At 46.5% G+C, this 24,659-nt stretch overlaps 1 protein-coding gene across 1 annotated transcript; it reads right to left on the bottom strand.

The window, feature by feature from the left end:
- Positions 1–4,326: 4,326 nt before the first annotated feature.
- Positions 4,327–24,438, bottom strand: LOC122922956 (beta-2-glycoprotein 1-like). Its single transcript, XM_044273733.1, is given in 5 exon segments — positions 4,327–4,501; positions 5,596–5,866; positions 23,476–23,654; positions 23,656–23,887; positions 24,276–24,438. Coding segments are annotated over 5 exon segments (1,020 nt in total).
- Between the last annotated feature and the right edge of the window lie 221 nt (positions 24,439–24,659).

Below are 24,659 nucleotides of genomic sequence, written 5' to 3'. Positions count from 1 at the left end.
GTATATTTTGAGTATAGCAGTAACAAATCACAAAACAAAAGCCTTCCCGTCTGGGACTAACTAATAACACAAAGAGTTTGTCTCACCTAGGCTACGGTTGTTAGGCTGGCGTTCACACAACGTGGTCCTCAGTATTCACAGCACTCTGTATATAGTAATCTAACAGGGTTAACTGCCTTAAGGTGTTTCAGAGCCTGGAAGGAAGGGAACGGCTGCTCCCTCTACCAACCTTCACAACGTTCTGCATAATCCAGGCCCCACGTATTCCAAAAAGAATCCTGCCTAAACATCTACGTTTGTTCAGGCCACAGCACTCCCTGGATTACACTTACTTCGCCCAGGTGAGAAATCTGGGTGAAATATACCTCCCTTCCACCAGTATTCCACCTGCATGACCACAACATATTATAGGGGTATCTACAGTGTTCTTGTAATAGTCCAAGTATTCCAGACTTTCATTTAGACCGAAAGGGGATAATGTGTTCAGTGTAAATACTGTTGAGGAAGGGTTGAGATGTATGCATATATATATCCATGCATGCAGGCAAACACGTGCGGGCATGTATGGTATATATGCATACATTGACTACCATATCATGGGATGATGTGCGCAGATGTGCCCAGCATCTGCGCACGTCTGCCTTTGGTGGCCCACAGGGGCTCATGGTGGCCCCTGTGGGAATTATGTGCCTCCTTATAGGTCCCTTGTTACATATATATAATCTGTGCCCCCTTATAATACCCCAATATCAGTGTATACATGTGTATGGATGTGCCCCAAGCATCCATATACATGTATATTATACATATATCCCCCTCCATGGGCCCCTTTACCTGAAACCAGGTGCGTCAGTGTGAATGTGCCCCAAGCATCCATATACATGTATATTATACATATATCCCCCTCCATGGGCCCCTTTACCTGAAACCAGGTGCGTCAGTGTGAATGTGCCCCAAGCATCCACACCGATGCAATCTGGCTGCATCAGAATGACGGGACAAGGGTCCGGTCCTCCTGATGGCTACAAAGAGCTCAGGTTCAACAGAATCTGAGGCCTTTGTTCTAATTATCTCCAGAGCTGCTGGAGATAATTATGCATGATAGAAGGGAGGGAGAAACCGCCCCTCCTTCTATTATGCACATTCCGGCAGCGCGATTACTATTGCGCTGTCCGGAATGCAAGGTGCTGCAGGCGGGAGATGAAAGGCTTCTCCCGCCTGTCAGCAAGTTGCGTGGCCCTGCTGTGCGCATGCAGGGACGCGCGGGCTGGCGCAGTGACGTCATATCACCGCGCCAGCCCACGTGTCTTTGCCCGTGGCGCGAGCGCACAGCGCATGCGCCGTGGCCCGGGAGTGCGGGCTGCGGGATATAAATATCCGGTAGCCCTGCACTGAAGGTGTGGTGGATCCCTACCGGCCCCTGGAAGGAGAGCGCAGCCAGCGCTCAGGAGAAACGGAGCGGTCCCCCCCCCTGCCGGAAGAGGATCAACCCCTGGACGAACGAGCACCCCCTAAACGACTGAGCAATAACTCTGAGTATCCCCCCTTATTAACCCTTATACCCCTGATCTACCACTATCCCACCAATGAATTCCCCCTGATTAACCCTTACCTACCCTGTCCCACCAACGATACCCATACCCCCTAAAACTCCTTGCCCATAACCACTCACCCTCACCACTAGCCCTCTCCCTGTTATCCACCTCCCACCATTCCCCTGTACCCCAGAATTTGCTTGCAAGGTATTAACCCTTGCAATGCTGAATCCCTACCCTTCAGTTCCCCTACCCTAATACCCCTGCTCTGTGTTTGTGGCCTGCATTCACCCCTGCAGCGCCACCGTTAACCCTCGTCGTTCCCTTAGGGACAAGAATAGAACCAGGTAGGTGGGCCGCTAATATTTGTGTGAGTGTATTGTATAGTTAGTTTGTGGGTGGAATTTGGGAACCGTGTAGTGTAGTTTAGTGCTGTATTTCTAGTACTGTATTGTTAGTGTATTGCGTGCGTAGTGTATTGTTGGTATTAATAAATACTGTGTTTTATTTGTAACTATCTGTGTAATGTGTGGTTATTAGCGATAGTTCGTTTAGTAAGGCGCATGCAGCTAGCGTAGTGATTAGCGTGAGGCAAAGTATAGTGAAAGTATTGTTATTTATGTAAAGGTATAAATAGGCGGAGTCATCAGTAGACGGCTCCTCCTATTTATGAATATTAATTATCGATATTTGCATAAATATTGGTGATTAATATTCCCCCTTTACAAATATCCAATACATTTTCTTCCGACATAACTGTTGGTAGGAAGATGGGATGGTTTCTAAAGGGGTGACGGTAAGACCGGTTAGGGTGCCATCATGTCGTTCGGAGAAGTGGCGTGATACACTATGCGTTAAAACTTTACGTTTGATGTTTGAACGATGTTCACACATTCTCTCCCTCAAAGTTTGAGTGGTCCTACCCACGTATTTTAAGCCACATGGGCACCTTAAGAGAGAGATGATGTTTCTCATCCCACAGTTTAGTTCCTGTTTTAGGGCCCAGATGCCTATTTCCATTTCTCTAATGCCATGAGGGATCATTGCACAGCATTTACAATTTTTAGCGCCACATTTAAAAGTCTCTTTTCTAGTTGCTGGAGGCAAGATCGTTTTATTGGGCGCTCGAAGCTTAGGGTATGAAGAGGCGAGGATATTCTTTAAGGTTTGGGCTCTTCTTAATGTAATGGACAGCTGTTTGGGGAGTACATCTTTCAGGATCTGGTCCTTCAACAGGATACTCCAATGTTTAGTGAGTACCTTTCTGATATTTTGATGGTCCCTATTGTACCTAGTGATAAGGTTACATTGATATTCTTTTTCATTAGCACTTCCCAAAGGGGCTGATTTTAGGGCTTCTTTTTGATCCAGTTTGAGAATCCTCGGAGTTGAGGCCTTGATCAGACTTTTTGGGTAGCCCTTGTCCAAAAAACGATCTTTTAGGACTCCCAGTTGTTTTCTCAGGGTTTTATCATCAGAGCAATTACTCCGGATTCTCTTCCTCTGCCCATAAGGTATGTTTCTCTTCCATTTTGTATGGTGGCAACTAGAATATTCAAGGTAACTATTAGCGTCCACCTTTTTGAAGTGGGTTCTAGTAGTGATCCTATTCGCAACAATTTCAATGTGAATATCCAGAAATGTTACCACCTTGGAGTCGAATTCACACGTAAACTTAAGGCCCCAATCATTTTGATTTAGCGTGGAAATAAAGGATGTGAGGTCTTCGATGCTACCGCCCCAAATGAAAATGATGTAGTCTATATAGCGACGAAAGAGGACCACATCTTTATGAGATTGGAGACCCATTTTGCCTTCAAAAATGCCCACAAACAGGTTTGCATACGATGGTGCAAACTTAGTACCCATAGTGGTACCCCTGGTTTGAATGTAGATTGTTTCGTTAAAGATAAAATAGTTATGTTCCAAAATAAATTCAATTGATTTTATAATGAAATCTTTCTGAGTCAAAGGCATTTTGGGGTCGAGTTCAAGAAAATGTCTGACTGCTCGTACTCCCAAATCATGCCGGATGTTGCTATATAAGGAGGCTGCATCGAGCGTAACCCAGATGTAGTCGTGCTTCCAATCTATGGTGTTGAGAGTATTTATAAGGTCTGAGGAATCTCTTACATATGAAGGAAGTTTTTGTACATATTTTTGCAGAAATGTATCTACATAGGCTGAAAGGTTCGAAGTGAGAGAGTTGATGCCAGATATGATCGGTCTACCAGGTGGATTAGTAAGGGATTTATGGATCTTTGGCAAGAAGTAGAAACGAGCTGTAGTGGGGTGATTATTAGTGAGGAATAGCCTTTATTTTTTGTCAATAATGTTTTGATTGAAACCAGAGTCTAGCAGCTCTTGTAGTGTTTTTTTTGAAGATTGTGGTAGTGTCTTCTATAAGAACTTTGTAGTATACCTGGTCTGACAAGATCCTTTTGGATTCTCTTGTATAATAGTCAAGATCCATAATTACCACCCCTCCTCCCTTATCTGCGCTTTTTATTACAATTTCTTTATTTTTCTTTAGTTCCATTAGCGCTCTTTACTCTCGAGCATTAAAGGGAGTCTTTCACCTAATCTGAGCGTTTTAGACCGCTCAGATCAGGTTATAGACTCTTTGACCCTCATTACAATCGTACCTGTCTCTTCTGTGTCCCTCGTCCAGATAATGAAAATAACACTTTTTAAACTTATGCAAATGATCTTCTGAAGGTGTTGTATCCTTCTGTTGGTTGTGGATAAAGTCTTTCTGTGTGGTTGTGACTATGGTGTTGGATTTGGTCGATCATCTAATATTACAGATTGGGATTTGAGTTTTTTCTTTCTTGGAGTGTTTTGCTCTTTCCCCTCTACATCCCCGGAATTGTTTTTTGTTCTTTTTCGGGATAACGGTATTGGGCTGAAGAAATGTGTGATCTTCATACTTTGGAAGTTGTGAGGGGACGAGGAGGGGGTTGGGCCTGTGGGGGTGAAAAAGGGGCTCAAAACCTGTATACTCGAGAGTATCTGTCTTGTAGGTGGAGTGTGGTTGTGGTTGTTCAGTGAAGGTGAGATTCTCCCTAAAAAAGGTCTTTCTGAAAGATTGGAAGGTAGGGCTAGAAAACGATCAGATTGGGTGGTGGAAACTGAATGAGTGGAAAGGTCATTGATCGAGGGTTGGGAAACAAAATTATTTGGAGATGCAGGAGATTGCGTTGAGCAAGAACAAATAGATACTGGTATTGTTTGTTCCTCCGGTGAGTTTTCGGGCAATGAGTGATGTGTCAATTTAGAATTAGAACTCTCCGCCTGCCGAGGGGTGGAATGCAATGAATTATTGGTAGTTTGTACTGTATGGACCGATAGAGTCTCTTGGGGAGAAGGACAGATCCCCACGTTGGAGGTAGATGTGTCGTCTTTTTGTCCTCCAATATATGTCTGTTGGGGAGGGGTAGTGGATGTCCGTGAAAAGCAGTTATTATTGCTAAGGGAAGATACTGGTGGCATGTTAGCTATTTGTGGTGGATGTGAGGCTCTAACAGGTTTGAAATCTGATAAATGGTTATTAAATAATCCCGTTGTCCCATGAACAGTACTATTATAGAATACCGCTCTAGTGAGGGTAGATCTTGGATAAGGGCCCAATTTGGGAGGCTTATTTTGTACATTCTTTAAAAAACTGGATGGAATAGTGTGGGGAGGGGGAGAAGAGTGTTTTCTCTCCCACGCTCTAATTTTGTTTTGATCATAATCTTTAGTGTCTCTTATTAGTTTCTTACATTTCCTATAGACCTCATTATACTCAAAACGTCTGATTGTATCCCAAAAGAAGCCCTTATCCTCTTCAGGTCTAATTTGCGTTTTTTTGGTTAGCCACTTTTTGAGTTTAAGACCCAGCTGTATACATAAAGCTTTCCTTTTTTCAATTAACAGCTTCATATATTGTTGTGAACATTTATCGCTGGCATATAGCCAACTCTTCACAAACTCAGGGTCATTTGTAAATGAAGGCTTTAGTGAGTGTCTTAGGCCTTGGGGGATAATCCCTATAGACTCATAGATAACAAGAAAATACCAGTCTACTTCGTTCTTTATGAAGTCCTTGATGGTGTCCAGTGCATGGAGATCTCCATCGTTGGTATTTTCTTTATTGGTATTTGCTGGTGGTAGTGTCTTCCCAATAGTCTGCCAGGTGCCGCTGATCATGCTTGGGGAAGGCAGTCTTAATTCGGTGGTGGGTAATCTTTTGATTTTCCTTATGATTCTCTCGATTAGACCATGGATATCTCTTTCAAAGTATGCTGAACCTATGTCAGCCACTGCTCCTCTGGTCGGACGTTGGTCACCTATCGGCCGAACAAATGTAAGTCAGGGGTGGGAAAAGAAAAGAAGAGACATGCTAAAAAAGACCAAAAGAGGAGGCGCCAAATTCCCTAGGAGATAATCAGATAAAAGCTATGAGGTGGATCATGGAGACCCGTATAATGTAATCTACAGGGTTGGCCATTTATATTGATACACCTTAATAAAATGGGAATGGTTGGTGATATGAACTTCCTGTTTGTGGCACATTAGTATATGTGAGGGGGGAAACTATTCAAGATGGGTGGTGACCATGGCGCCATTTTAAAGTTGGCCATTTTGAATCCAACTTTTGTTTTTTCAATGGGAAGAGGGTCATGTGACACATCAAACTTATTGGGAATTTCCTAAGAAAAACAATGGTGTGCTTGGTTTTAACGTAACTTTATTCTTTCATGAGTTATTTACAAGTTTCTCTTTGTTTACAGCCATTGACATGTCGCCGAGGTTAACACGTGCGGAGCGGATAGAAATTGTGTTGATGTCTGGTGAATGCAGTAACCGGGTCATTGCAGCAGACTTCAATGCAAGACAGCCTACGAGACCACCCATCTCCCATGCTACAGTTAGCAAACTGCTTGCTAAGTTTAGTGAAACTGGTTCAGTGTTGGATTTGCCAAAATGTGGACGCATGAAATCTGTCACTAATGAAGAAACATCAGTGGCTGTCCTAGCTTCATTCAGCAAGAGCCCACAGCGTAGCACTCGCCGCATGTCACTGGAGAGTGGCATTAGCCGAACATCCCTTCGGCGGATATTAGCTACTCACAAAGTTACGTCGCTATAAGCCTTTTTGGCATTTTTTTTCATGTCTATTTAAATACCACCTTTATTGTACTCATATCTTCTCCTGATGAAGGGGACCCACTATTAGGCCTCGAAACACGTAGAGCTTCCTCCTCTCCCCCACCCTGGCATTGGAATAAAAGAAAAAGTTTAAGATACACTGTTGAGTGTTTGCTGTCCTTTTCTGACATCTCTACAGGCGACCCAAGCGCAGGAGGTGTGGTGTGGGTGTCTTGAGCTTTATCCCACATTACCCTCCTGGGTGAAGTGAGTCACTAACAATTTAGCTTTGGTTTTATATTAATATTTGGCTTTGATTTTATATGATTTTATATGATTCTATTTTGATTGTAACATGTAATTTTCTTTATGTGTAAGTATTGCTACTCTATATCTCTATCCTTGGAGATACAAGGAAACAAGTCTATATAGATTACATTATACGGGTCTCCATGATCCACCTCATAGCTTTTATCTGATTATCTCCTAGGGAATTTGGCGCCTCCTCTTTTGGTCTTTTTTAGCGTGTGTCACGCACGTTGAAGATGTCAGGCATGTAGGAATTAACCCTTAATGGTATGATGCTTATAGCTTATACAACAGTGCCACCTAGGTATGAGTAGGCAACACTACACCAGTAGCAAAAGTGCATTCTGGTTAGTGTTAAGACATCACATTCCTTATCAATGTACATGCCTATCCGACAATGATTGGAAAGTTACAAACTAGGAAGTTGTGTTCATCTGATAAGTTTTTGGTTAAGAAACCACATACCAAAAAGATTGGGGAGGAAACAAAGAAAGAGACACGGGAGAAGGATCTTGATTTTTAGAAAAACCCTTGAGAGCTGACGTCCCCTAGACTCTGCCTATCGCCTACCTTCTCAGGTAATGTATGATTTTATGTTGTGTAGTTGTCACGCCTTGCCCTGTGAATGTGCGGAGATCTGTCAGACTGGCTGCACATGTCTGACTTCTTGGTTTGTTTTGATTTGGATTTGAGCTGGATCCACCTTCCCTTAGGTGTACTGGGTTTCATCGTTAGTGAGGCTATTTATCCCTCCTTCCCCCAGTGGCCTGTGCGGGTTATAGTTCTTTTCTAAGAGCTCTTGATTTGTGGTGGATCATCTGCTCCAGCTCTTATCAAGATAAGTCCTCTCCTTCCTTTCCATTTGTGTGTGTTATCTAGGTCTCTAGGGAAACGCTTTCTTCTTCCTGGTGAGAAGAAGCAGGTTGCCACTTCCCTTTTCCCGGCTGCTTATGGTTTGCCCAAGGTGTTTAGATTTAGGCACGAGGGCATGTGCTTATCCACCCTAAGGTTATGCACATGGGCACAGCAGTCTAGGGAAAGCTTTTAGGGATCGCTAGGAGTTGACCCTTTTCTCCCTAGCTTTTGGGTCGAGTCATTTGTTCTGTTGGATTTCCCTGTGTTTTGTTGTTTCCCCGCTTACCCACCTGTCGTGACAGTAGCATTGATAAATTGATTCGCTTGATTTATAGCCAAAATCCTCATTTTGTGTAGATATATTGTTAGTGCTACATCAATATTGGCAGTATTCAGTGAAGATGCATATCACTGAATAAAAGATCTAATATTGATATCAAGAGAACTTCTCTGTTGGGAATCATTATATTCCCTAGTTTGATGTCAAGTCGATAATTTATAAGCTTTATTGCGATACTACCAATACTATCTGAGATTGGTCATAGAAAGGGCTCGTATCTGTCATTTTCTTGATTGAATTTCTGTGCATAATCAATTGATGGTATGTCTCTCATAATTGTAAGCAGTATTGCATAAATTTTTGTGTTGATTAACCACTTCAGCCCCCCTAGCTTAAACCCCCTTAATGACCAGACCACTTTTTACAATTCTGCACTACACTACTTTCACGGTTTATTGCTCGGTCATACAACTTACCACCCAAATGAATTTTACCTCCTTTTATTCTCACTAATAGAGCTTTCATTTGGTGGTATTTCATGCTGCTGACATTTTTACTTTTTTTATATTAATCGAAATTTACCGAAATTTTTGCAAAAAAACATACATTTTTCACTTTCGGTTGTAAAATTTTTCAATTAAACTACATTTCTATATACATTTTTCTCTAAATTATTGTTCTACATGTCTTTGATAAAAAAAATGCAATAAGTGTATATTTATTGGTTTGGGTAAAAGTTATAGCGTTTACAAACTATGGTGCAAAATGTGAATTTCCGCATTTTGAAGCAGCTCAGACTTTCTGAGCACCTGTCATGTTTCCTGAGGTTCTACAATGCCCAGACAGTAGAAACACCCTACAAATGACCCCATTCGGAAAGTAGACACCCTAAGGTATTCGCTGATGGGCATAGTGAGTTTTTTTTTTTTTTACAAAGTCTTATATTCCACTAACTTGTGACAAAAAATAAAATTTTACATGAACTAACCATAACCCTCACGGAATACCTTGGGGTGTCTTCTTTCCAAAATGGGGTCACTTGTGGGGTATTTATACTGCCCTGGCATTCTAGGGGCCCTAAAGCGTGAGAAGTAGTTTGGAATCCAAATTCTTAAAAATGGCCTGTGAAATCCTGAAAGTACTCATTGGAAATTGGGCCCCTTTGCGCATCTTGGCTGCAAAAAAGAGTCACAGATGTGGTATCGCCGTACTCAGAAGAAGTAGGGCAATGTGTTTTAGGGTGTATTTTTACATATACCCATGCTGGGTGAGAGAAATATCTCTAAAAGTCAACTTTTCCCATTTTATTATACAAAGTTGTCATTATAGAGAGATATTTCTCTCACCCAGCATGGTTATATGTAAAAAGACACCCCAAAACACATTGCCCTACTTCTCCTGAGTAAGGCGATACCACATGTGTGACACTTTTTTGCAGCCAAGATGCGCAAAGGGGCCCAATTTCCTTTTAGGAGGGCATTTTTAGACATTTAGATTCCAGACTTCTTCTCACGCTTTAGGGCCCCTAAAATGCCAGGGCAGTATAAATACCCCACATGTGACCCAATTTTTGAAAGAAGACACCCCAAGGTATTCCGTGAGGGGCATGGCGAGTTCATAGAATTTTTTATTTTTTGGCACAAGTTAGCGGAAATTGATTTTTTTGTTGTTTTTTCTCACAAAGTCTCCCTTTCTGCTAACTTGTGACAAAAAATTATATCTTTCATGGACTCACTATGCCCCTCAGTGAATACCTTGGGGTGTCTACTTTCCGAAATGGGGTCATTTGTGGGGTATTTATACTGCGCTGGCATTTTAGGGGCCCTAAAGCGTGAGAAGAAGTCTAGAATATAAATGTCTAAAAAAATTTACGCATTTGGATTCCGTGAGGGGTATGGTGAGTTCATGTGAGATTTTATTTTTTGTCACAAGTTAGTGGAATATGAGACTTTGTAAGAAAAAACAAAAAAAAACAAAACAAAAAAAAAAATTTCCGCTAACTTGTGCCCAAAAAATAAAAAAATCTTCTATGAACTCGCCATGCCCCTCAAAAGTGATCTTTTTATAGCGCCGCTGCGATTTTACGGTGTTTTTGCAGTGATCAGAAAAAAAAATTCTGTCACTGCGGTGGGGCGGACTGAACGCAAGTGTGCGCACAAGATCAGGCCTGATGGGGCGAACACTGCGTTTTTTGTAGAGCCTATAGAACATGTCCTATTCTTGTCCGCAATTGCGGACAAGAAATTGCATTTTCTATATAGTTCGGGCAATGTGCGGATCCTCAAAATGCGGAAAGCACATTGCCGGTGTCCGTGTTTTGCGGATCTGCGGTGTCCGTGTTTTGCGGATCCGTGGATTCGCAGATCCGCAAAACACATACAGACGTCTGAATGGAGCCTTACAGGGGGTGATCAATGACAGGGGGGTGATCAGGGAGTCTATATGGGGTGATCACCCCCCTGTAAGGCTCCATTCAGACGTCCGTGTGTGTGTTTTGCGGATCCGCGGGATCCACGAAACACATACGGACGTCTGAATGGAGCCTTACAGGGGGGTGATCAATGACAGGGGGGTGATCAGGGAGTCTATATGGGGTGATCACCCCCCTGTCATTGATCACCCCCCTGTAAGGCTCCATTCAGACGTCCGTATGTGTTTTGCGGATCCGCGGATCCGTAAAACACATGCGGACGTCTGAATGGAGCCTTACAGGGGATGATCAATGACAGGGGGGTGATCAGGTAGTCTATATGGGGTGATCACCCCCCTGTCATTGATCACCCCCCTGTAAAGCTCCATTCAGACGTCTGTATGTGTTTTGCAAATCCGCGGATCCGTGGATCCGCGGATCCGTGGATCCGCAAAACACATACGGACGTCTGAATGGAGCCTTACAGGGGGGTGATCAATGACAGGGTGGTGATCAGGGAGTCTATTATGGGGTGATCATGGGTTAATAAGGGGTTAATAAGTGACAGGGGGGGGTGTAGTGTAGTGGCGCTTGGTGCTACTTTACAGAGCTGCCTGTGGTCGATCTAAGCAAAAGGGACCACCAGAGGACCAGGTAGCAGGTATATTAGACGCTGTTATCAAAACAACGTCTAATTTACCTTTTAGGGGTTAAAAAAATTGCATCTACAGCCTGCCAGCGAACGATCATTGCTGGCAGGCTGTAGATGCACTCGTTTACCTGCCGATCCTGTGAACGCGCGCGCCTGTGTGCGTGCGTTCACAGGAAATCTCGCGTCTCGCGAGAGGACGCGCCGGCGCGTCCAGGAGGAATTACAGGGCCGCCGCCAGGACGCAATCCTGCGTGCGGCGGTCCTGTACTGGTTAAATAGTAAACAGGGCTGATAAATTTGTGCTCTGTTGGCACCATCTAGTGGCAAATTTTAGGTACTGCACATGATTGTGTATCATTGAACTTTACATTGATTAATTTTTTATTGTATTTAAAATTATTATATAATAAATAATTTATATTTCTGCATAGATGCTTGTTACTTGTTTTAATGATTGCGCAATACAATTAAATACCCTATCAAACTCTTTTTGAGGTGTTTATATGTCCACCTCAGGATCAATAACCATTTGAACATTTTGTCTTTGATTCTTTCTTTTATATACAGCCTTTTGCTTTATATCCCCGACAACGTCCATGTGTGAGCAGCTCATAATTAGGCCTAGAGACAGGACATCCGTGAGTGAGCTGCTGATAACTAGACCTAGAAGAAGTATGTCCATGTGTGAGCTGCTGATAACTAGACCTAGTGGAAGGATATCCATGTGTGAGCTAGTAATGATTAGACCTAGAGGAAGGATGTCCATGTGTGAGGTGCTCAAAACTAGGTCTAGAGGAATGATGTCCATGTTTGAGCTGCTTATGACTAGACCTATAGGAAGGATGTCCATGTGCGAGCTGCTGATAACTAGACCTAGAGGAAGGATGTTCATGTGTGAGCTGGTAATGATTAGACCTAGAGGAAGGATGTCCATGTGTGAGGTGCTCAAAACTAGGTCTAGAGGAATGATGTCCATGTTTGAGCTGCTTATGACTAGACCTAGAGGAAGGATGTCCATGTGTGAGCTGCTGATAACTAGACCTAGAAGAAGGATGTCCATGTGTGAGCTGCTGATAACTAGACCTAGTGGAAGGATGTTCATGTGTGAGCTGGTAACGATTAGACCTAGAGGAAGGATGTCCATGTGTGAGGTGCTTAAAACTAGGTCTAGAGGAATGATGTCCATGTTTGAGCTGCTTATGACTAGACCTATAGGAAGGATGTCCATGTGCGAGCTGCTGATAACTAGACCTAGAGAAAGGATGTTCATGTGCGAGCTGCTGATAACTAGACCTAGAGCAAGGATGTCCATGTGTGAGCAGCTGATAACTAGACCTAGAGGAAGGATGTCCATGTGCGAGCTGCTGATAACTAGACCTAGAGCAAGGATGTCCATGTGTGAGCTGCTGATAACTAGACCTAGAAGAAGGATGTCCATGTGTGAGCTGCTGATGACTAGACCTAGTGGAAGGATATCCATGTGTGAGCTGGTAATGATTAGACCTAGAGGAAGGATGTCCATGTGTGAGGTGCTTAAAACTAGGTCTAGAGGAATGATGTCCATGTTTGAGCTGCTTATGACTAGACCTATAGGAAGGATGTCCATGTGCGAGCTGCTGATAACTAGACCTAGAGGAAGGATGTTCATGTGCGAGCTGCTGATAACTAGACCTAGAGCAAGGATGTCCATGTGTGAGCTGCTGATAACTAGACCTAGAGGAAGGATGTTCATGTGTGAGCTGGTAATGATTAGACCTAGAGGAAGGATGTCCATGTGTGAGGTGCTCAAAACTAGGTCTAGAGGAATGATGTCCATGTTTGAGCTGCTTATGACTAGACCTAGAGGAAGGATGTCCATGTGCGAGCTGCTGATAACTAGACCTAGAGCAAGGATGTCCATGTGTGAGCTGCTGATAACTAGACCTAGAAGAAGGATGTCCATGTGTGAGCTGCTGATAACTAGACCTAGTGGAAGGATATCCATGTGTGAGCTGGTAATGATTAGACCTAGAGGAAGGATGTCCATGTGTGAGGTGCTTAAAACTAGGTCTAGAGGAATGATGTCCATGCTTGAGCTGCTTATGACTAGACCTATAGGAAGGATGTCCATGTGCGAGCTGCTGATAACTAGACCAAGGATGTCCATGTGTGAGCTGATGATAACTAGAGCTAGAGGAAGGATGTTCATGTGTGAGCTGCTGATAACTAGACCTAGAGGAAGGATGTTCATGTGTGAGCTTCTGATAACTAGTCCTAGAGGAAGGATGTTTATGTGTGAGCTTCTGATAACTAGTCCTAGAGGAAGGATGTTCATGTGTGAGCTGCTGATAACTAGACCTAGAGAAAGGATGTTCATGTGTGAGCTGCTGATAACTAGACCTAGAGAAAGGATGTTCATGTGTGAGCTTCTGATAACTAGTCCTAGAGGAAGGATGTTTATGTGTGAGCTTCTGATAACTAGTCCTAGAGGAAGGATGTTCATGTGTGAGCTGCTGATAACTAGACCTAGAGAAAGGATGTTCATGTGTGAGCTGCTGATAACTAGACCTAGAGAAGGGATGTTCATGTGTGAGCTTCTGATAACTAGACCTAGAGAAAGGATGTTCATGTGTGAGCTTCTGATAACTAGTCCTAGAGGAAGGATGTTCATGTGTGAGCTTCTGATAACTAGTCCTAGAGGAAGGATGTTCATGTGTGAGCTTCTGATAACTAGTCCTAGAGGAAGGATGTTCATGTGTGAGCTTCTGATAACTAGTCCTAGAAGAAGGATGTTTATGTGTGAGCTTCTGATAACTAGTCCTAGAGGAAGGATGTTCATGTGTGAGCTGCTGATAACTAGACCTAGAGAAAGGATGTTCATGTGTGAGCTTCTGATAACTAGTCCTAGAGGAAGGATGTTCATGTGTGAGCTTCTGATAACTAGTCCTAGAAGAAGGATGTTTATGTGTGAGCTTCTGATAACTAGTCCTAGAGAAAGGATGTTCATGTGTGAGCTGCTGATAACTAGACCTAGAGAAGGGATGTTCATGTGTGAGCTTCTGATAACTAGACCTAGAGAAAGGATGTTCATGTGTGAGCTTCTGATAACTAGTCCTAGAGGAAGGATGTTCATGTGTGAGCTTCTGATAACTAGTCCTAGAGGAAGGATGTTCATGTGTGAGCTTCTGATAACTAGTCCTAGAGGAAGGATGTTCATGTGTGAGCTTCTGATAACTAGTCCTAGAGGAAGGATGTTCATGTGTGAGCTTCTGATAACTAGTCCTAGAGGAAGGATGTTCATGTGTGAGCTTCTGATAACTAGTCCTAGAGGAAGGATGTTCATGTGTGAGCTGCTGATAACTAGACCTAGAGAAAGGATGTTCATGTGTGAGCTTCTGATAACTAGACCTAGAGAAAGGATGTTCATGTGTAAGCTGCTGATAACTAGTCCTAGAGGAAGGATGTTCATGCGTGAGCTGCTGATAACTAGACCTAGAGAAAGGATGTTCATGTGTGAGCTGCTGATAACTAGACCTAGAGAAGGGATGTTCATGTGTGAGCTTCTGATAACTAGACCTAGAGGAAGGATGTTCATGTGTGAGCTTCGGATAACTAGTCCTAGAGGAAGGATGTTCATGTGTGAGCTTCTGATAACTAGTCCTAGAGGAAGGATGTTCATGTGTGAGCTGCTGATAACTAGACCTAGAGAAAGGATGTTCATGTGTGAGCTGCTGATAACTAGACCTAGAGAAGGGATGTTCATGTGTGAGCTTCTGATAACTCGACCTAGAGGAAGGATGTTCATGTGTGAGCTTCGGATAACTAGTCCTAGAGGAAGGATGTTCATGTGTGAGCTTCTGATAACTAGACCTAGAGAAAGGATGTTCATGTGTGAGCTTCTGATAACTAGACCTAATTTCTGTGACTTAAAGCTGCCAGAGAGCAATCTAACTGAGAGATTACCCCTGAGAGTAGAACAGACATCTTCTGATAGTTGAGAATCACTTCAAGGCTGTGCTGGATTGAGGGGGTAAGGTTACCGCACGTTAATGACAATAGACTTTACTACTAGAGTTGAGCGAACACCTGGTTGTTCGGGTTCGAGAAGTTCGGCTGAACATCCCGGAAATGTTCGGGTTCGGGATCCGAACCCGATCCGAACTTCGTCCCGAACCCGAACCCCATTGAAGTCAATGGGGACCCGAACTTTTCGGCACTAAAAAGGCTGTAAAACAGCCCAGGAAAGAGCTAGAGGGCTGCAAAAGGCAGCAACATGTAGGTAAATCCCCTGCAAACAAATGTGGATAGGGAAATGAATAAAAATAAAAATTAAATAAATAAAAATTAACCAAAATCAATTGGAGAGAGGTCCCATAGCAGAGAATCTGGCTTCACGTCACCCACCACTGTAAGAGTCCATTTTCATAAATTTAGGCCCAGCACCCAGGCAGAGGAGAGAGGTCCCGTAACAGAGAATCTGGCTTCATGTCAGCAGAGAATCAGTCTGCATGTCATAGCAGAGAATGAGGCTTCACGTCAGCCACCACTGCAACAGTCCATTGGCATATATTTAGGCCCAGCACCCAGGCAGAGGAGAGAGGTCCCGTAACAGAGAATCTGTCTTCATGTCAGCAGAGAATCAGTCTGCATGTCATAGCAGAGAATGAGGCTTCACGTCAGCCACCACTGCAACAGTCCATTGTCATATATTTAGGCCCAGCACCCAGGCAGAGGAGAGAGGTCCCGTAACAGAGAATCTGGCTTCATGTCAGCAGAGAATCAGTCTGCATGTCATAGCAGAGAATGAGGCTTCACGTCAGCCACCACTGGAACAGTCCATTGTCATATATTTAGGCCCAGCACCCAGGCAGAGGAGGGAGGTCCCGTAACAGAGAATCTGGCTTCATGTCAGCAGAGAATCAGTCTGCATGTCATAGCAGAGAATGAGGCTTCACGTCAGCCACCACTGCAACAGTCCATTGTCATATATTTAGGCCCAGCACCCAGGCAGAGGAGAGAGGTTCCGTAACAGAGAATCTGGCTTCATATCAGCAGAGAATCAGTCTTCATGTCATAGCAGAGAATCAGGCTTCACGTCAGCCACCACTGCAACAGTCCATTGGCATATATTTAGGCCCAGCACACACACAGGCAGAGGAGAGAGGTCCCGTAACAGAGAATCTGTCTTCATGTCAGCAGAGAATTAGTCTGCATGTCATAGCAGAGAATCAGGCTTCACGTCAGCCACCACTGCAACAGTCCATTGGCATATATTTAGGCCCAGCACACACACAGGCAGAGGAGAGAGGTCCCGTAACAGAGAATCTGTCTTCATGTCAGCAGAGAATCAGTCTGCATGTCATAGCAGAGAATCAGGCTTCACGTCAGCCACCACTGTAACAGTCCATTGGCATATATTTAGGCCCAGCACACAGGCAGAGGAGAGAGATCCCGTAACAGAGAATCTGGCTTCATGTCAGCAGAGAATCAGTCTGCATGTCATAGCAGAGAATCAGGCTTCACGTCAGCCACCACTGCAACAGTCCATTGGCATATATTTAGGCCCAGCACCCAGACACAGGAGAGGTTCATTCAACTTTGGGTAGCCTCGCAATATAATGGTAAAATGAAAATAAAAATAGGATTGAATGAGGAAGTGCTTTGGAGTCCAATAATATATGGTTAAGGGGAGGTAGTTAATGTCTAATCTGGACAAGGGACGGACAGATCCTGTGGGATCCATGCCTGGTTCATTTTTATGAACGTCAGCTTGTCCACATTGGCTGTAGACAGGCGGCTGCGTTTGTCTGTAATGACGCCCCCTGCCGTGCTGAATACACGTTCAGACAAAACGCTGGCCGCCGGGCAGGCCAGCACCTCCAAGGCATAAAAGGCTAGCTCTGGCCACGTGGACAATTTAGAGACCCAGAAGTTGAATGGGGCCGAACCATCAGTCAGTACGTGGAGGGGTGAGCACACGTACTGTTCCACCATGTTAGTGAAATGTTGCCTCCTGCTAACACGTTGCGTATCAGGTGGTGGTGCAGTTAGCTGTGGCGTGTTGACAAAAGTTTTCCACATCTCTGCCATGCTAACCCTGCCCTCAGAGGAGCTGGCCGTGACACAGCTGCCTTGGCGACCTCTTGCTCCTCCTCTGCCTTGGCCTTGGGCTTCCACTTGTTCCCCTGTGACATTTGGGAATGCTCTCAGTAGCGCGTCTACCAACGTGCGCTTGTACTCGCGCATCTTCCTATCACGCTCCAGTGCGGGAAGTAAGGTGGGCACATTGTCTTTGTAGCGTGGATCCAGCAGGGTGGCAACCCAGTAGTCCGCACAGGTTAAAATGTGGGAAACTCTGCTGTCGTTGCGCAGGCACTGCAGCATGTAGTCGCTCATGTGTGCCAGGCTGCCCAGGGGTAAGGACAAGCTGTCCTCTGTGGGAGGCGTATCGTCATCATCCTGCCTTTCCCCCCAGCCACGCACCAGTGATGGACCCGAGCTGCGTTGGGTGCCACCCCGCTGTGACCATGCTTCATCCTCATCCTCCTCCACCTCCTCCTCATCCTCGTCCTCCTCGTCCTCCAGTAGTGGGCCCTGTCTGGCCACATTTGTACCTGGCCTCTGCTGTTGCCAAAAACCTCCCTCTGAGTCACTTCGAAGAGACTGGCCTGAAAGTGCTAAAAATGACCCCTCTTCCTCCTCCTCCTCCTCCTGGGCCACCTCCTCTTGCATCATCGCCCTAAGTGTTTTCTCAAGGAGACATAGAAGTGGTATTGTAACGCTGATAACGGCGTCATCGCCACTGGCCATGTTGGTGGAGTACTCGAAACAGCGCAACAGGGCACACAGGTCTCACATGGAGGCCCAGTCATTGGTGGTGAAGTGGTGCTGTTCTGTAGTGCGACTGACCCGTGCGTGCTGCAGCTGAAACTCCACTATGGCCTGCTGCTGCTCGCACAGTCTGTCCAGCATGTGCAAGGTGGAGTTCCACCTGGTGGGCACGTCGCATATGAGGCGGTGAGCGGGAAGGCCGAAGTTACGCTGTAGCGCAGACAGGCGAGCAGCAGCAGGATGTGAACGCCGGAAGCGCGAACAGATGGCCCGCACTTTATGCAGCAGCTCTGACATGTCGGGGTAGTTGTGAATGAACTTCTGCACCACCAAATTCAGCACATGCGCCAAGCAAGGGATGTGCGTCAAATTGGCTAGTCCCAGAGCTGCAACGAGATTTCGCCCATTATCGCACACCACCAGGCCGGGCTTGAGGCTCACCGGCAGCAACCACTCGTCGGTCTGTTGTTCTATACCCCGCCACAACTCCTGTGCGGTGTGGGGCCTGTCCCCCAAACATATGAGTTTCAGAATGGCCTGCTGACGTTTACCCCGGGCTGTGCTGAAGTTGGTGGTGAAGGTGTGTGGCTGACTGGATGAGCAGGTGGAAGAAGAGGAGGAGGAAGCCGAGAAGGAGGAGGTGGCAACAGGAGGCAAAGAATGTTGCCCTGTGATCCTTGGCGGCGGAAGGACGTGCGCCAAACAGCTCTCCGCCTGGGGCCCAGCTGCCACTACATTTACCCAGTGTGCAGTTAGGGAGATATAGCGTCCCTGGCCGTGCTTACTGGTCCACGTATCTGTGGTTAGGTGGACCTTGCCACAGATGGCGTTGCGCAGTGCACACTTGATTTTATCGGATACTTGGTTGTGCAGGGAAGGCACGGCTCTCTTGGATAAGTAGTGCCGGCTGGGAACAACATACTGTGGGACAGCAAGCGACATGAGCTGTTTGAAGCTGTCTGTGTCCACCAGCCTAAATGACAGCATTTCATAGGCCAGTAGTTTAGAAATGCTGGCATTCAGGGCCAGGGATCGAGGGTGGCTAGGTGGGAATTTACGCTTTCTCTCAAATGTTTGTGAGATGGAGAGCTGAACGCTGGCGTGTGACATGGTTGAGACGCTTGGTGACGGAGGTGGTGGTGTTGGTGGTACATCCCCTGTTTGCTGGGCGGCAGGTGCCAACGTTCCTCCAGAGGCGGAGGAAGAGGCCGAGGCGGCAGCAGCAGAATAGGCCGAGGCGGCAGCAGCAGAAGAGGTAGCAGGGGGAGCCTGAGTGACTTCCTTGGTTTTAAGGTGTTTACTCCACTGCAGTTCATGCTTTGCATGCAGGTGCCTGGTCATGCAGGTTGTGCTAAGGTTCAGAACGTTAATGCCTCGCTTCAGGCTCTGATGGCACAGCGTGCAAACCACTCGGGTCTTGTCGTCAGCACATTGTTTGAAGAAGTGCCATGCCAGGGAACTCCTTGAAGCTGCCTTTGGGGTGCTCGGTCCCAGATGGCGGCGGTCAGTAGCAGGCGGAGTCTCTTGGCGGCGGGTGTTCTGCTTTTGCCCACTGCTCCCTCTTTTGCTACGCTGTTGGCTCGGTCTCACCACTGCCTCTTCCTCCGAACTGTGAAAGTCAGTGGCACGACCTTCATTCCATGTAGGGTCTAGGACCTCATCGTTCCCTGCATCGTCTTCCACCCAGTCTTGATCCCTGACCTCCTGTTCAGTCTGCACACTGCAGAAAGACGCAGCAGTTGGCACCTGTGTTTCGTCATCATCAGAGACATGCTGAGGTGGTATTCCCATGTCCTCATCATCAGGAAACATAAGTGGTTGTGCGTCAGTGCATTCTATGTCTTCCACCGCTGGGGAAGGGCTAGGTGGATGCCCTTGGGAAACCCTGCCAGCGGAGTCTTCAAACAGCATAAGAGACTGCTGCATAACTTGAGGCTGAGACAGTTTCCCTGGTATGCATGGGGGTGATGTGACAGACTGATGGGGTTGGTTTTCAGGCGCCATCTGTGCGCTTTCTGCAGAAGACTGGGTGGGAGATAATGTGAACGTGCTGGATCCACTGTCGGCCACCCAATTGACTAATGCCTGTACCTGCTCAGGCCTTACCATCCTTAGAACGGCATTGGGCCCCACCATATATCGCTGTAAATTCTGGCGGCTACTGGGACCTGAGGTAGTTGGTACACTAGGACGTGTGGATGTGGCAGAACGGCCACGTCCTCTCCCAGCACCAGAGGGTCCACTAACACCACCACGACCATGTCCACGTCCGCGTCCCTTACTAGATGTTTTCTCATTGTTATCGTTCACCACAACAACAAAAATATTATTTGGCCCAATGTATTGTATTCAAATTCAGCGGGATATAAATTTGAGGCCTAGTATTTAGGCGCTGGGTGACAGGTATGGGTTTACTAACAGAATTAGACTTGGAAATGCACAGTAGCGTGTGTGTGAAGTTATTCTGAATGACCCAATGTGCACCTTGAATATTATATACCCTTTTAGGGATAGATTTCAAATAGCTCTGATATAGCAGAAACCACTAAATTATGAAATTGCTAAATTGGGAATTGTATTTCAACCCAGAACAAGAAATGTGCTTGAACGGACACTAAATAACTTTCCCAGCCACAACAGGACAACGGTAACGAGAGATTTAGCGGGATATAAATTTGAGGCCTAGTATTTAGGCGCTGGGTGACCGGTATGGATTTAGTGACAGAATTAGACTGGGATATGGCCAAAAAATAACCACACTATTGCTGGTTAAATGCACTTGGTGACGGGTGCAGCTTGCCCCTGATGTAGTATATGGCCAAAAAATGAACAGACTATTGCTGGTTAAATGCACTTGGTGTCACAGCTTGACCAACCACACTACTGAGGGTTAAATGCACTTGGTGACGGGCGCAGCTTGCCCCTGATGTAGTATATGGCCAAAAAATAAACAGACTATTGCTGGTTAAATGCACTTGGTGTGACAGCTTCACCCTGATGTAGGCTTTAGCCAAAAAACAACCACACCATTGAGGGTTAAATGCACTTGGTCGCAGCTTGGATGCACTTGGTCGCAGCACCGCACAAGACACAAAATGGCCGCCGATCACCCCAGAAAAAAGTGACTGACAAACGGTCTGGGCAGCCTAAAAACAGTGAGTGAGCATTTGAATTTCAGCAGCTCAATGATGCACAGCTGCAGATCGATCGATTAATCAAGTGAAGTCCTTTGGAGGAGTTAATCTGCCTAATCTCGCCCTACTGTCGCATCCGCAACCTCTCCCTACGCTAATCAGAGCAGAGTGACGGGCGGCGCTATGTGACTCCAGCTTAAATAGAGGCTGGGTCACATGGTGCTCTGGCCAATCACAGCCATGCCAATAGTAGGCATGGCTGTGACGGCCTCTTGGGGCAAGTAGTATGACGCTTGTTGATTGGCTGCTTTGCAGCCTTTCAAAAAGCGCCAAGAAAGCGTCACAAAAGCGCCAAGAAAGCGACGAACACCGAACCCGAACCCGGACTTTTACGAAAATGTCCGGGTTCGGGTCCGTGTCACGGACACCCCAAAATTCGGTACGAACCCGAACTATACAGTTCGAGTTCGCTCATCCCTAGTTAACTCCCTTTCTGTGTGTGTGAGACACTGGGTGTGGCCTCTTAGGCCTATAAAGCCTCAGTGTTTGGCATGTGTCAGTGGGTTGCTTCAGCCATGCTTAGCTGGAGCAGCCTCCTGTGTATATTATCTGCCAGTGGGGGCCACCCTTGTGGTCATAGGTTTATCTGTGAAGTTTATGTCTTGATGTTCAGTTGATGTTTTCCTTTGTCTCTGTTTATTTGCAACTACGGATGTCCTGGTTACCTGTGTGTTATGTGTGCTGTGTCCTCTAGTTGTTCTGTGGACATTAGTAGTGCATGCATGGGTTCCAGTCAGCGTGGCTGTGACAGGTACGTGTGGAACTAGTAGTTCGCCTGTCATATCTGTATGCTGTATGTGTTTCCCCATTCCTTGTAGCTTGGCCAGTGAGACCCCTGTTCCTCCGTGTCCAGAAGGAACAGGCCGTCTTACCTTGACTCCTAGTTCAGGGACCGGTCGGAGGGTGAGTTAGGGATCCGAGGTTCCTGAGCATGGGCCCTCCTACCTTCAAGGTCGGCCCATGCAGCTAGGAGTTAGGGTCAGGTTAGGGACGCTTTAGGAGGTGACCTGCTCCCTAATCCTGTCGTCCTGGCCGAGCAGCCTAACATCTTCTGGCATCGCACGGCTGAGGGTTTTCCCCATCCTCAGCCGTGACAGTATGACCACAAGGGTGGCCCCCACTGGCAGATTATATACACAGGAGGCTGCTCCAGCTAAGCATGGCTGAAGCAACCCACTGACACATGCCAAACACTGAGGCTTTATAGGCCTAAGAGGCCACACCCACACAGACACACCCAGTGTCTCACACACACAGAAAGGGAGTTAACCCTTCCAACACCAGGGAAGGGAAAACACCACTTAAAGGGGAAGTGTCCAAACCAAGATCACACTGTGGCTGTTGCCGCAGGCAACGACATGGGTGGCAACCATGTCCTGGGAGTCAGCCCGAAGGCCGGGACACTGCCACCACATGTACACATCCAACCAAACGTTGCCACGGGCAGCCACAGTGAAGGGAAGAGTCCTAGTGCACACACACAACACAAAACGCAGTGCACACCAGACAAACAAACACAACACCCAACATGAAGGTTGTTAGGTGCAACCGCATGCCATGCAGCAAGCTGTCCAGCACCGCTCAGGCTGCTCTGCTGAAACCAACACCATACAACTAGTTGCCCGCGGCAACCACAAGTGAGGCCACACACCAGCGGCCCTTACCTGTGATTGAACACCAAAACCAAACCGCAGGCAACCGCATGCGGTTGAGGAGTCACGACCATAACCGTGGCCGTGACAGAAACACAGCTGAAGTTCTGCTGTTTGGAAGCAGTGTCTGAGTATCCACCAAAAACACAGCTGAAGTTCTGCTGTTTGACCTGAATGCTGGGGGTTATGTCCTGAATGCTGGGGGTTATGTTCCGCCGCAGCTCATCCAATGCTCAGTCCATGGATTATTTACTATAACATCATTCAGGGGGAATATCTGTCAGTGTATGAGCGTCATGCGAGAAATCCCACAGACAGCGGAAACCTGGCACAGGCTACACAAGCAGGGTTCTCCCAGCAGCACAGAGGATTTCAGGAGAGGAGTGTTCTGATCTTGTGGAGGTCACAGGATGAGAGTTACATAGTGGAAGGAGCAGGGTCCTCCCAGCAGCGCACAGGATTTCAGGAGAGGAGTGTACTGATCTTGTGGAGGTCACAGGATGAAAGTTACATAGTGGAATCATGACCTGGAATCAGGGGAAACCTAGTGACTGGCTCTGCGGGAGCTTGATGTGGCCATGTTGGTTTTCACCCAGCTTTCCCAGGGATAGATACACATAAGAACCTGTGCAGGGGGGCACTTACTTTTGTAGCAGACGGACATGGTGAAGTTGCCGTTGTGGCAGCGGCCGGGCACGGTGAAGGTGCAGTTCTCCTTCTTGTCCTTGCAGTAATAGGTGTTCACGTCGCCATATTGGATCTCCTGGCGTGAAATCTTGTCCGCGTGCGTCTTGCGCCCACTGTGCAGGACGATGGCCTTAGGAGTGGGCCGTGCAGGGATGGCGGACGCAGCAGTGCAGGTGGTCACAGGACTTACCCTGGCAAAGCGCCTTCTCCGTCCATTCTCCATCTTTGTCGTGGTAGAAGGTGAGGGAGCCCACAAGCGCGTATGGCGGGTTACACCCATACGTCACCACCTCCTTGTAGTTGTACTTCTGATAAGGGGCCAAGCTCATGTACCCATTGGCGATTTCTGTCGGGCGCTGACAGTTTACATCTACGAAAAAAGGTGTAATTTCAGCTATGTTTTCTGTACCCAGGAAAGCAGGGTTCCATCACAGACCCAGGACTCTTGGAGTCCTAAATAGCAGGTCAGTCTGTGAAGGCTCCCTGACAACCTCTATGGGAGCTGTGATAGGGCCATAATAGTTGTCACCTTGAATATAGTGGGATTTATCTGCTGTTCAGGAGACTGTGTAGCTCGGTGACAACCAATGTGGCTCCCATTTCATCACCCTCAGTGGTTGTCACCATCTTTCCAATTCTCTCTAATATAATGATATAGATTTGCTGTTCAGGAGTCAGGGAGAGCTGGGTGACAACTGCTGCGGGCAGCAAAATTGCAGCCATATTGGTAGTCACCCACAGAGTATGGCGGATCTCACCGGGGCATTCAGGAATGTGGCTCCAGGTGGCGTTGGCGCTGCACATGGCGTTCTCGTTTCTGATGAGGGCGTAGTTGAGCTCGCAGCTGTAGCGCATCTTGTCCAGGTACACAGAGATGTTCCCTTCCCGGGGCTCATAGAAAACCACCTGCCCGAACCTCATGGCCTCAGGATAAGGGCAGGTCACCTCTTAAAGGGGACACAACCATTTCCAGAACATGTCATTCATCTATGGAGCAGCGACCCCCACCTCCACGTACCTCAGTATTCCCCTGTACTCCTGACTTACTCTCACAGACCGGGAAAGGGGCCCTCGAGGCTCCAGACGCCAAACACTCGCTTTCATTAGTGCCCCGCGTAATCTGTACCTGGGGGAGAGAGACA

Source organism: Bufo gargarizans, unplaced genomic scaffold (assembly GCF_014858855.1).
Source record: "Bufo gargarizans isolate SCDJY-AF-19 unplaced genomic scaffold, ASM1485885v1 original_scaffold_1083_pilon, whole genome shotgun sequence".
NCBI classification, from domain to species: domain Eukaryota; kingdom Metazoa; phylum Chordata; class Amphibia; order Anura; family Bufonidae; genus Bufo; species Bufo gargarizans.
The sequence above is the reverse complement of the archived record's forward strand: the minus strand, read 5'-3'. Positions and strand labels throughout refer to the sequence as shown.